General features: G+C 36.4%; 1 protein-coding gene across 1 annotated transcript; it reads right to left on the reverse strand.

The window, feature by feature from the left end:
• Nucleotides 1-3,862: 3,862 nt before the first annotated feature.
• LOC112529364 (probable cyclic nucleotide-gated ion channel 14) lies at nt 3,863-10,618 on the reverse strand. The gene is made up of 7 exons (XM_025140625.1): nt 10,569-10,618; nt 9,896-10,460; nt 8,857-9,069; nt 8,443-8,744; nt 6,594-6,705; nt 5,332-5,568; nt 3,863-4,762 (listed from the first exon to the last, which is right to left on the reverse strand). The coding sequence occupies exons 1-7, from the start codon at nt 10,595-10,597 to the stop codon at nt 4,031-4,033; spliced, it is 2,190 nt and encodes a 729-aa protein (XP_024996393.1). The 5' UTR covers nt 10,598-10,618; the 3' UTR covers nt 3,863-4,030.
• Nucleotides 10,619-13,637: the final 3,019 nt, after the last annotated feature.

Below are 13,637 nucleotides of genomic sequence, written 5' to 3' on the forward strand. Positions count from 1 at the left end.
AGTTTGGATTTGTGAACCTAATGAACATCAGCAATATGACATAAAACAGTAACGAATCCCAACGTCTACGTCTGTGTTATTTGTGCTGATTTGATATCTGTTAATATATGTGTGTCTGTGCACAAATGTCTTAATGCATCCTAGTATGAAAAATGTAATCACTATGTGTGTGATCAGGTAATATAGCACAGTGAACATAATGAACAATCCCTATACAAGCATGATATGATTTGTGCTATAATGACATAAAACAGTAACAAAACTAAAACTATTATTACACATAGATAATTAAAAAGAGCAACAAGGATGTGAATTTACTGAAATTGAAAACTTAGTGAAGAATGTATATTGTTTGTCATCCCGAAGTCAAATCTTTAATGAACATAATGAACAGCCCCTATGTAGTTAGTCTTCAAAACTAAAACTATTATTACAAAAAGTAGATAATTAAATAGAGCAACAAGGATGTGGATTTTACTAAAATTCAAAACTTAGTGAATAATGTATATTGTTTGTCATCCCGAACTCAAATCTTTAATGTTGGCGTGTTCACATTAACGTGTTCACATTAGTGAAGAATGTATATTGTTTGTCATCCCGAACTCAAGTTTATTGTGTTAACTTTGTTAACCAATCTTGGTCATTGATATTTGAAATTTGTGGCTAAGATCATTCATGACATAAAGTGTAATTAATTGTACACATAGACAAGGTAACATAAGTGAACAATATTTACAAGGGGTATTTTGGGAAAAAGATTTTAGTTGTCCATTAATGACAATGAGATGTTTTGTAACTACCCATTAATGATAGTGAGATGTTTTGTAACTGCCCAATAATAACAATGTAATTATCCAGGAATTAATTATGTCATCGAATCAAAACCAACAGCAAGATCCCCGACACCAGATTCTTCTACAGTTTTTTTTGTTAATAGGTCATATGTAAACAAGTATTCGATATTTATGGGAATTGTTCATGTGTGAACAGGGGTATGGAAAAAAAGTCATAAAGGACACAAGTGTGCATATATATCAAACTATGTTTTTGCATCTGACACAAGGGTTCATATATGTCAATTTGTGTTCGTAATTGACACAAAGGTTCATATATGTCAAGTTGTGTTCATATGGTTGTACGTATGTTCATATATGTCAATTTGTGTTCATATGGTCACACATATTCATCATCTTTCGTATGATCATTTATGTCAATATGTGTTCATATTTATACCAACTGTACATATACGTCAATCTATGTTCGTAACTGACACAAGGGCTCATATATGTCAATTTGTGTTCGTAATTGACACAAGGGTTCATATATATCGAGTTGTGTTCATATGGTTGCACGAATGTTCATATATGTGAATTTGTGTTCATATGATAATATATGTTCAGCATCTTTCATATGTTCATTTGGGTTAATATGTTCATATTTATACCAACTGTACATATAGGTCAATTTGTTTTCGTAATTGACACAAGTGTTCATATATGTCAATTTGTGTTCGTAATTGATACAATGGTTCATATATGTCGAGTTGCGTTTATATGGTTGCACGAATGTTCTCATATGTGAATTTGTGTTCATATGGTCACACATGTTCATCATCTTTCGTATATGTTAATTTGAACGACACCGAAAACTTTACTACCGGGTCTCCTCCACCAATCACAAATTCATAAACATTAGAGATAGAAAATCAATATTAAAAAAAATAACAAGATTAATAATAAGTTAACACAAGTCATGGGATTTTATGATTTTGTAACTCTCAATTAATGATATAGGAGTTACATAAAAAAGAAAATTACATATGTACCCTTATCATTAAATTCTAAGATGGATATGAATCTAATACTAAGATGTATTGTGATTGATTGAAAATAGTTAACAAAGTTAACACAATAATTTTGCTTAACATTTGAACCAAGCACGCTCTTTCTCTTTATATATATATATATATATATATATATATATATATATATATATATAAGGGCCTAATCAAATGAGAATTGATTAGTTTGTGGTAACTGTGAGGTCCAATGTGAGTCAATCATTTAAATAATTAATGTTATATCCAAAAATAATATAAAGGGTAATTTGGTAATGTTTATATACATAAAACCCTAGATGATACTTTCTCCTTCATCTACTTCTTCTCCAGCCACCACCATCACCCCCATCTACTTCTTCATCGGCGGTTTCCTCCCTTTCCACAACCATCTCATCTTCTCCTTTATCATCACTAAACGTGTTCTACTATTATATTTGGTCGACGACTGTTTCTCCAACGCCACTCGCATATTCGAAAACGTGTTCTGAGAAGCACGAACGCCGACAACAACTCCGTAAAGATCAACGACTGCTACGGTGAGCCGGTTTCCGGCGGACGCAGACCAGATGGATACTTCAGGGGCGCTCTGGGGAGTGGCGGTAACGTTGTTTGCCACCAAGGACGAGAACGGAAGCTCGCCGATGTATGGATCGAACGGACACTTAATTCTCGTTACTCGCTTCCTCTTCCTTCTCACTCTCTTCCGATAAGTTCATCGTCTCCGGTTGAATCGTTGGCGATATATGTGGTTCGCCGTTATCGCCGTCCATTTTCACCGGTGAGATGAAACCCTACGCCGGAGATGTAAACCAGATATCGTCGAGGATGTAACTCCGAAGATGTCCCACTCCTTCTCTGTGGGAAAAAGTTGTGAACTGTATCAGATCACAGTGTATCACAGGTTTATCACAATGGATTTTGATTTTGTTTTTATGGATTGAGTTGATATCATAGTTGGTATGACAATGGTATCACAGTATATCACAATGGGTATCACATTGTGTATCTTTGTGATTACTTGGTACCTGCCGGAATAATGTTGGCCGGAGGCCGGAGATTGGAGGTCCGAGAGAGGAGAGAGGAGTTTTTTAAAAATACCTAAAATGCCCTCTAATAATAATTTTAACTCAAACTACCATAATTACTAATTTCCTTATTTATCCGTTGATTTGTGGTTAAGATTGGATCTCACAGTTACCACAAACTAATCAGTTCTCTCTTAAATGGCCCCTATATATATATATATAATTTCAAAAAAATGAACAACCTACAAACATTTCATCAACCGTTAGATTTAATTGGTCTAATAGATGTTGATTAAAAAGGCTCTTACAATTTTACTCTATATTTATATAACAAATCACTCCAATATTTAACTATGATTGGTCCTTTGAGAAGAAAAAACCAAATAAATTTCTCTTATCTGGACAAAAGTTGATTACCAACAACTCTAATATGTCCCATACGAAACTCATCTCTTGCATGTGGCTCAGTTGACAAAGGAGCGGAGTGATTTCGTCATTGACTATAAAAACCAATAAGAATAAAAAAAATATATAAATGGTTTTACCAACACAAATTGGGTAAATGTTTACCAACTAAGAATCACTATCCTCATTTACCTTACCAGTTAAAGTTTTTCAGTCATCTAAATAGCATAATATAAACGTTTCTCACCCAATAAGCATTAACCAAGTAAGAGTCACCACCTTAAGATTCTCAGTTACCAAAATGGTGGTACACAGTAAGATTGTTAATAAAAACCATCATATCTTACCGGATAAGCGTCTCTTACCATCAATTCATGGGCCCTTTTCATCGATCAGGGGTCATAAGTCTTGGCGATACTCGTATCACCATGTACTAGGCACGTCAGGTCACTAGTCGGGCTTAGACAATCGGTCATGCTTCGAACAAGGATCAACGAGCTGCCCGCCTAGGTGGTGTTGCGAGGCATACAACACCATAGTTTGCCTCGACCCGCAACTCCACGTTACTTGGCATGTCCCATTGCTAGCATAGTTTCGCAACCGTAAATGTTTAATCATAACGTAACTTCTGATCATGTTTACACGAACGTTTAGTAATACATATAAACACAGTGTAATAGTATTTCAAGCGTACCAGTGTACCACTAACTACACAAGTTTCATGTATTAATCACCCATATCGTATGTCGTATAACTTAAACTAATCGTCATCGGGATCGGCAGAGTAGTCGGGTTCTTCGGGCTTCTGTAGCTTGATCAATTCGACATCCTTCGTCTTCAGTATTCCTCTCCTCGTGTTTGCCGCAAATCTCGAAGCTAAAATCGTCACGTTGAGATTTTGCATGGCCGAGTTCGGATTGTACGATGCGGCCTCCTCGGAAAGTTCGGTTTCATGACCTTGTTCATCATCGTCGTCATCGGGTCGATATGATGATTCGCTCATGCTAAGGTTCCACGCCATTCTCCGTTTCTTGATCCGCCGCCAAGCCGCCTGAATGAAACATGCGGCCCATGTCCGCCAGTGATATGAGTAGAAACGGAACGTGTGTTGCAGTTTCTTGCTGTGTAAACGTCGGAATTGATTAGCGACGAATTTGAGATCTTCGGCACGTAACGCAAAAGCTTCGACTTCGTTTAAGGCTCTCACAGTTCTCGTGGAAGACGGAAGGTTGAGGGTGGATTTCGGTAGTAAGGCCCATGCGAGCAACTCTTCGCCACAAAAGTCACCGGGCCGCAAAGTAATCGAGTTGAAGAAACCTGTTCGACCTCCGTTGGTCGTTGAGCTATCGAGTCTTCCGCGGATGATAAAAAGCATCTCGGAGACGGGATCGCCTTCCCGCACAATGTACGTGCCTTGGGTACTTAGAGATGACACCAAACGCTCGCATATAGCGTCAAGTAGTTGATCATCCATTTGAGAGAAAAAGGGGACCTGCAAACGAACAATTACCAACTTAATCATTTTGTACAAAAAGTCATCCGATCCAATTAGAACCGACCGATCATAATTGGATATCCAATTGTAATTGGGACGGAACCAATATTTCAACATCCATATTGGATTCATCGTTTCTTGAAATGACAGCACTGAATCCAATAAACCTAACAAGCCAATCCAATACAATTGCCATTAAATCACCCATCCAACTACCATCTATTATAATTAATAATATTTCCGATATTGTTTTTCGTGATGTTTTATGTCACTTTTTAGAAGAATTATATTCGGGTTGAAATGGTGGATTAGAAATGCAAGTATTGGATGGATACAATCTGATCTAATGGATAACCAATAGTAATAATATCCAAAAAATGGAACTAATCCGATCTAATCACCCATTGGATTGGATTGGATCTGATGGCAAAATCCGACATCCAATGGATAATAAGATCAAGCCAGATCCACCTAAATTCATTGGATTTCAACCAATGAACACCACTACTACAAACGATAAAGCCGACACGTAATTCAATAATTCAAGAAAACAATGTCGATCTTACCCGTCGAACGAGATCAAGACACAAGTGGCGTTGGATGTCTCGACGTAGATCAGTAGGCAAAGCATGCAAAATAGATTCTTCATCAACTCCGCGAGTTGCAAGCCATTTGTACTGAACGAACTTCCGTACACGTTCTTGTAAGTCGCTAGGCAGTTGTCGATGTCTCATCCATTCTTCAGTATCTCGCCGCCTAAGCCTCCATTCCTCGAGCCTTACAGTAATAGATTGCAGGTAGGTCTACAAGAACATTAGTTTAAAATATGCATGTAATACAGAGACTACAAACAGAATATTCACATTCGTAAAACTGATCAGTAAGCCTTTTGCCACAAGATAGTAGTATTTTAGGAGATGAACGGAATAGCCAGGATCTACCGTGCCCGTTATATTGGCTTGATGTAAAGAATGCCTTACTCTAAGGTATTCTTGAGATGTATATGGTCCAACCACCGACTAAGTGCTTACTTTCCAATTTTACCCTTAATTATTCATTACTTCCTCTATTACTAAGGGTAAAATCGTCATTTAGTTAAGTAAAAATTGTAATAATTACACATTTCAAAAACTTTGTGCCTTTGCAGACATTTATTTTGGGACATGGGACAGGTTTGCATACATCCCACCCCCTAGACCCAACTCCGAGTGGGATAAACTGGATCAGTGTGGTTTGGTTTGAATTTTTGTTCATGCTACTAAAAAGAAGAAGCTCAAGTCATGAGAGCTCTTCCTAATTAAATTTATGCAACATCATGTAGCAGACACCTCTAATGGAACCACATAACAAGCAAGAACCTAAATTGAGAACCAAGACCCTCAGTGGGACAAGTTGAGCATATGACAAAGTGTATCCCGATTTCTTGCAATAACCGCATTTGATCTTGTTTTAGTGTTTTGTGCCTTTGGTACGCAGACGGGATTGGACTGGATTGGACAAAACCGGACAAGACAGTACTGGATGGGCAAAAGAATTGTGCAAGGCTTTAATTTGACATGGCCACATGGGACAAAAAGATGCACTTTTGTGCCACCCAGTCATGTCCTGGTCTTAATGTCACACCAAACATGGGGCAACAAGTTTTTGTCATGTACTGTCCTGTCCCACGTGCAGATGCACATCCTCTCTTTTGGAGCTCATGTTTCTTTAACAAAAAGTAACAAGTTGAACCATCTATAATGCGATGATTTCATCTCTGACAAAACATATCATGTAACAAACAGAATTAACTCAATTAAATGAGAAAAATGTGGTACTTTCTACATACCTGCATATTTCCAATTAAATGGGCAAATAATACAAGTCCCATGATGGCAATGAGTATGGCAAATGATGTTTCTCCAATAAACGTGCTTGTGGACAAATTCTGTCCATATGAACTGCATACAGTGAAAAACCACAATCAACTTGCAAGTTAACCTTTTTGGTATAAAATTTTACAAAATTGATATGAAACAACCATCGCTTAGTTCACTGATGTTTAAATCACTTGAAGTTCAGCTGTCTAATGGTGGCTTCCAAAGGTTTGCAAGGAAAATTATACTTTTGCAGCTTTGTTGATCAATAAGCTAGAGGAGGACAGGCTTAACACCCAAAATCTAATCTAAAATAATTCTCTAGTATGTGTTGTCGTACCTACCTTTTCAGACAAAGCGTTATGAGTGACCTTATTTAACCAACATTTCTTCTACTGAACAGATAACAGCATATACGGGTTCTTTGGTTAAATGACCTTCTGACAAGTTCTTTTTGAATTCATGACCGGGTTTTTTTTTAATCCATGACTTTCTGACATGTTTCTTTTTAAATCCATGACCTTCTGACAAAGCTTTTTTTATAAATCCATGACCTTCTGACAAGTTTTTTTTAAATCCATGACCATCTGGCATGTTTGACTTTTGAGAACGTCACTGCTTAACAGAAGAATGCCACTTTCCATACACAATAATGCAAAAAACCCGTCGGTCATGGATTTAAAAAGCACTTGTTTGGAGTTCATTTAGCTAAATAACCCCAGCATTATCATTGCTTACTCATCTCTAGCTTTTCAAATCCTGACTTAAGGGCATGTTTACTTGTGGCTTAATGAGCTTACCGGATAAATGGGCTTATTCGCACAGCCATTTTAGGCTGTTTACTTCGGGCTTATTCGCCCAGACTCGGGCTTATTCGCACAGCAGGAAACCATTACTTGTCCACATTAAGCCAAGAAAAAGACGTGCCTACCCTTCAACAAAACCCACGCCTCTCTTTTCTCCTCCAATAGTCGCTACTTCTAATCCAATCTTCTCCTCCAATCTTCTCCTCCAAGAACCCTAATCGGCTGAAATAGTTTCTCCTCAAATCAAGGCTCTCTTCTCCAAAGGTAACGCTTCTCCTTATCTATAGATTATGCTCGATTTTGCTGCTCGTTGCTGCTCGATTTTATCTGAATATACTCGATTTTCTCCATTGACAGTCGACGCCCTCTTCTCCTCCAAAGAACCCTAATCGGCCGATTGCTCTCCATCGACAGTCTACGTTGTCTTCTTCTCCATCGACAGTCTACGTTGTCTTCTTCTCCATCGACAGTCTACGTTGTCTTCTTCTCCATCGACAGTCGACGCTGTCTTCTTCTCCATCGACAGTCGACGCTGTCTTCTTCTCCATCGACAGCCGATTGCTCTCAAGTTCCATATCGATTTCATGTTTGTTCGATTTTTGTTTGCTTGTGTTTGCTGCTACCCTAGCTGCTTTTTATTGATTTCATGTTTGTTCAATTTTTGTTTGCTTGTCTTTGTTGCTAGAAAGAAACCCTAGCCGAGCCATGAAAGTTGTTTATTCTGTCAGTTGTTTATTTTGTTTTATTCTCAGGGGTAAATTGGTCATTTCTGTTATTCAGACTGATGATTCAGATAGAAAAGTAAACATCAACATAAATTTATCCAGACAGACAAATTTATCCAGACAGGCAAATTTATCCATACAGGACTTAATATAAAATTTGGTAAACAGCCCCTTATCTGTGTAAAGGTCAGGTCTACGTACGTCTTACCCCCCCAAGACCCCACCTCCGAGTGGGATATATTGGGCTCGTTTGGTTTGGTTTAGGTAACAACAGAAATATGGAACCGTACCTCAAGTTTTGTAGTCCCCACCACAAGCAGTAGAAGTACTTTTCAAAGAAGTTGGAGGACACGACACCTTTTGCAACAGCGTCTCCAAATATCCCATACTTGAAACTTGTATTGTTGTCAGGATCACAAATACCAAAAAGATTTGTCCCATTGGCCCATTGCTTTCGGTCATCGTTGTCTGTAGAACCACAATCCAAATAACGAAGTGAACAAATCATTGGATCAACATCACTTCGGCAAGTAGATTTCCAACATGTTGCATGCCGTTCAAATGACAACAAGTACCATGATGCCCCTAAAACCTACCAAAACAAGATGCCTCATGATTTAGCCAAAATTGCTGCTGAAAATTGAAACTTGTAACCGAGAGAAGGACGACAAAAAAAGCTTCAAAGATTAAGAAAGGTTGCATACATGACTAGCTAACATGTATAACACAAGATTATATGCAGCCCCAGCCCAAGCGGTCTTGGTAACAACTCCTGTAGCTTTGATGATTTGAGAGCTCAAAGGAAAAATCAAATAGAATCTGGGAACATACTGAAGGAGGACAATCAGAACAAGCGCATTGGTGGTGTGATCAGCATTGGGAGTTCTAATTGCCGGTATAATGAACCATATCACAATCTGAGTAAAATTCAGAAAGAACACCATGTGAGTTCAAAATTGTATAAGTTTGCACCCAAAAATGAAAACAAAATAATGTGTTAACAAGCCTAAATTTTAGGTGTACAACCCCAAATACATGAACATTATGTTCTGATCTGTTTCCATTGGTAATGTCTTGTATAGCTCCAAAGCTGGATCCAATATGAACCATAGAAAGAATATTAACTTAAAACTTTGGATTATACATTCGGCTCCCTCAATTCCATCAAAACTGCATCAATTTCCATCCCGGGATGTCCCAAGAAGATTGCAGTGTTTCCTTTTTCTTGGCACATTTTCAAGTTAAGTTTACTTATTTGCCGGCAATTACAAATTGGTAATGTGAGAATATGTGGAACCCGTTAGATTGATCTTCAAAAAGAGCTGTTTAGGAGAGATGGGGGATTCCAACATATATAGGATAAATTGATCCAAGTCTAGCCGACATGAGACTCTAAACAAGCCCCTTTAAATGAGGCTAGACAGGCACAAATTGTCCTAGAGTGTTGAGTCCCTAGACTCCTAGAGTGGCAGACCTTGGCTCAGATGCCATGTAAGAATATGTGGAACCTCATTAGATTACTCTCCAAAAGAGCCTTTGAAGAGAGAAGGCAGATCCTGACATATATAGAGGTAAAATGATCCAAGTGAGCTGATGTGAGACTCTTAACAGGTACAAAATTTTCCTATTTTGAATTTCTTTATCAATTGAAGGATATTTTAGACATGTGATCAGTAATCAAACACTTGTATGCATTTTAGCTGAAAACAGGATAAACTAAAAGAAGAGAAAACAAAGTCACACCTGTGGAAGAGGCAATGTTGCAACAAGATCAATAAAGAAATCTGACTTCAAATACCTCCAGGCGATCTTCTCAGGATCCATAACAAGTTCACCTCTGCCTAACACCCTAGAACTTGGCGAAATGTAGGCTGTCCTGAACTTAATAGCTATATGTAACATATAAAATATATCCGCAATTGTGCGTAAACAAGTAACCACAATCCCCAAATTCAAGTCAGACATCATACAAGAAGAACCATCCTCCTTCTGTACAGAAGGAAGGTAAAAGAATAAGGGATCCACAAAAAGTGCCACTAAACAAGAGAAAAGAAAAATCCTGTTCCATTGCAAGATAACTTCACTTCCAGGATCCAGAATCCTTCTGCCCTTTGAATCATTATTTTCTTCTGGATGAACTCTGGATTTCCCAAATTTAATACCCATATGACTAGAAATTGGCATTGCTCTACCTTTAACACCATTCATCAACAATGGAGCTGATGACAATTTGTGTTCAGGAAATTGCTTTCCGGGAATTTGCCATGAATGTTCGAAGTTCGATTTCCCAATTTCTCCGTTGTAAAACCTATTTGATTCACTTAAAAATTTCAACAAATGTTTGCTAGAATTGAACAACATGAATGTGGAACATGCATATATAGCAAAAAATAATAGCAAATTGGCAGATTTTCACCTGACTTGCTTCTCCTTTTTGAAGTCCATGATGGAGAATTAGGGCAGAAAATTACAGTCTTAAAAGCGAAGAAAGAACAATACTCAGATGGAAATCTTGCATTTTTCCTCCACAAATTGTGCTTCTTTCTGTGTCTGCTAAAATTAAAACCCTAATATGATGTAGAGAGAGAGAGAGATGCCATTATTCATGAATTGATCAATCACAATGCCGGAAACCCACAAGATTTTGGGAATCTAAAATCGGGTCTGAGAGAGAGATGATCTTGCAGGAATTGAATGAGCTGAAACTGTGTTTTGGAAGGAAAATAGTAAACTACAACAATGGTCCCGAGACTATACGCATTTAACATTTTTAGTCCCTTAAATTTTCGTTTTTACTTTCCAAAAACATTTAATGCTAATCTTGTAATAAAGGTCGTTTATGTAATGACCCAAGCTCTGCAACACCAATCTTGACTCGAATGTTTGAAAGTATGATTGTGTTTCTTCGAGTTCTGATTATTCAAGTCAATTTAAGTCATATGACCATGATTTTTCTCGAACCGGGCATGTTCATGTCATAGACTGACCTAAAGGGGTAGTTAGGTGGCACGTGTCACCGTATTGTTCATCCGTGGTAAGGTAAAAAAAATTAGGTTCGTGAAAGGTACAACCGTTTTATTCTAGAAGGTGCAACCGTTCTATATGGTGCTACCATATCCAAAAATTCTTGGGTCCGTCCCTGATTCATGTGTTCTTAGATCACACAATAAAAATATAGAAGTTAAAGAAAGTTGCTGCTAGCATTGTCCTTCGAGCTCGAGCCAATAATACATGTTAATCAATCTCAAGTTCAAGCACTTAAATGGGTTTATAAAGTTTGAACTTTTGATTATTATGTATATCGTAAAATTGTTAAACAAGTATTCGGCTCGAACTCCAACATTAAAAAGTATATATCTTATTTCGAACTCGAACCCTGTTTGAAATGATTATTCAACATCGACTTGATATTGTTTTCTGAATCTGAGCTCAAACAATGTGTTGCTCGGCTTGACTCGTTAACAACCATAACCCTAATTGTAGATTGATCAGTGTTAAGAGTTTGATTTTTTTAGGATATAGGTGGTAAGGGTTTGATTTTGTTTCTGTGTTTAGATGTTCTATTTGTTGTTTTAATTTGTAATTTATCCATTTTTTTGGTAACTGTAGGTTTTCAGGTCAGTTTATACGCATCGACTAATCTTTTAAACGACCACAAACAGTCTGGAATCATCGCATGTGAACCTCCATGGCCACAAGGTCTTTAGTAACACCTAGATTAGAAGCTGATATATTAAATATGTTTGTCTTATGAGTTTATGAATGTTAGAAGTGTGTTTGAACACAAAGATGGTGAATGGATACAAATGTCACTCACTTAACGGTTTTGGATTTTGGATAAAACCGTTAGTTGCAAAAACTCGAATGAAACCGATTCAACGATTCACGCAAAAAAAAACAGAGAACAACTTTTAATGAACTAAAACTGCAAGATGATATATAGTTTAGGGGCTATTTTGTAATTTACTCTATGTAAAATAGTCTTTCCCGAGTGGGTAGTTGACTTTAAGTCGTCATGTAGAAAGAAAAATTAACAACATAAATAATTTCCCCCTCAACTATTCATAATTAACAATTTTAGTCCCCGCTATTATCTCTATACCCATACGTCTTATTGCATACCCAAAAAAAGAGTAGTTTTATTTTGCCATACCCAATATTAATCGGTAATTTTACCCAAAGGATAAATAATAATATTCAAGTGCTATAATTGCATCTTAACCCATGAGCAACCATGTGGTATCTATAAAAGCAAGAAATACTGATATAATTGGATATTTATGGTAGGAACGGATCCAATAATTTTTTGGATATGGTGACACCATATTAAACGGTTGCACCTTCTAAAACAAACGGTTGTACATTTCGCGAACCTAATTTTTTTACTTTACCAAAGAAGAATAATACGGTGGCACGTGCCACCCCAACCACCCATCTGGGTCCGTTCCTGATTTATGGGTACCCAAATACTGGTAATTGTTGATAATGTATACATCATCACAAAACCAAAGAAAACGAACTTGATATATCCGCTGAAGTAGGGTTCAGGAAAATGAATGTCTAAAAGTGAACTAAAACGTGTTGTTAAAACTACTCTTTAAACTACATTAGTAGTCCCTCAATTGTCAATTAATTGCAATTTTAGCACCTGAAATACTTGATGGATTACGACAACTTTGAATTTGATTAATTTTGAAATTTGCTTGATATAGTTTTTATTATTTCAAAGTGTATGGACTATATCTGCCAAATGATGAAAATGAGAGGGTCATTTATGTAAGATTGTGAAAACATAAAACAAAAACGAAAGACAGCTCAGAGTGTTGACAAGCAAAGCAAGTGAGGTGAAAGAGGTCGTGGATGGCACAACCTGTGCCGCCCTTTCCTGCAACACGACAAAATCATGTCTACATTTCAAAAATAAAACATTTTAATTCCTTAATTTTATTAGAAGGGTACTCGTGCAATGTAGCGAGATACATTTTTATTTTATTTTTTTATTTTATTTTTTATCTCAGTCGATGTTATAGTATGGTCTTATATGATTTTGAAAAAGCGATAATGTTTTTATTTTTTAATAAAAATAAATTTAAAAATATCATAAAATTTTGACAAAAATATATCGATATTAGTATCAAATTGACTATTTAAAATCCATATTTTTTGTGTAAGAATATAAGTTCAATAACGAAGTAATTTATATTTGGTTTAATAATATAATTTTCTTATAAAGATAATAATTAATCATTTTATTAGAATTCGATAATTATCCTAATTATATATTATATTTTTTTATTTTAAAATGAGATGTTTATTCCCCATTTGATTATGTTTATCAGCAGTTAGCTACACGAACTCAAACATTGAGCTTTAATAAGTTGTACTTATGCATAATTTACTTGTAATTTTGAATTTTAAATAATATGCATCAATATACAGTACTTCATGCATAATTAAAAGGTTTTTTAGAGTTTTTGTGAAATGC

This window comes from Cynara cardunculus (genome assembly GCF_001531365.2).
Source record: "Cynara cardunculus var. scolymus isolate 2C chromosome LG 16, CcrdV1, whole genome shotgun sequence".
Classification (NCBI taxonomy): domain Eukaryota; kingdom Viridiplantae; phylum Streptophyta; class Magnoliopsida; order Asterales; family Asteraceae; genus Cynara; species Cynara cardunculus.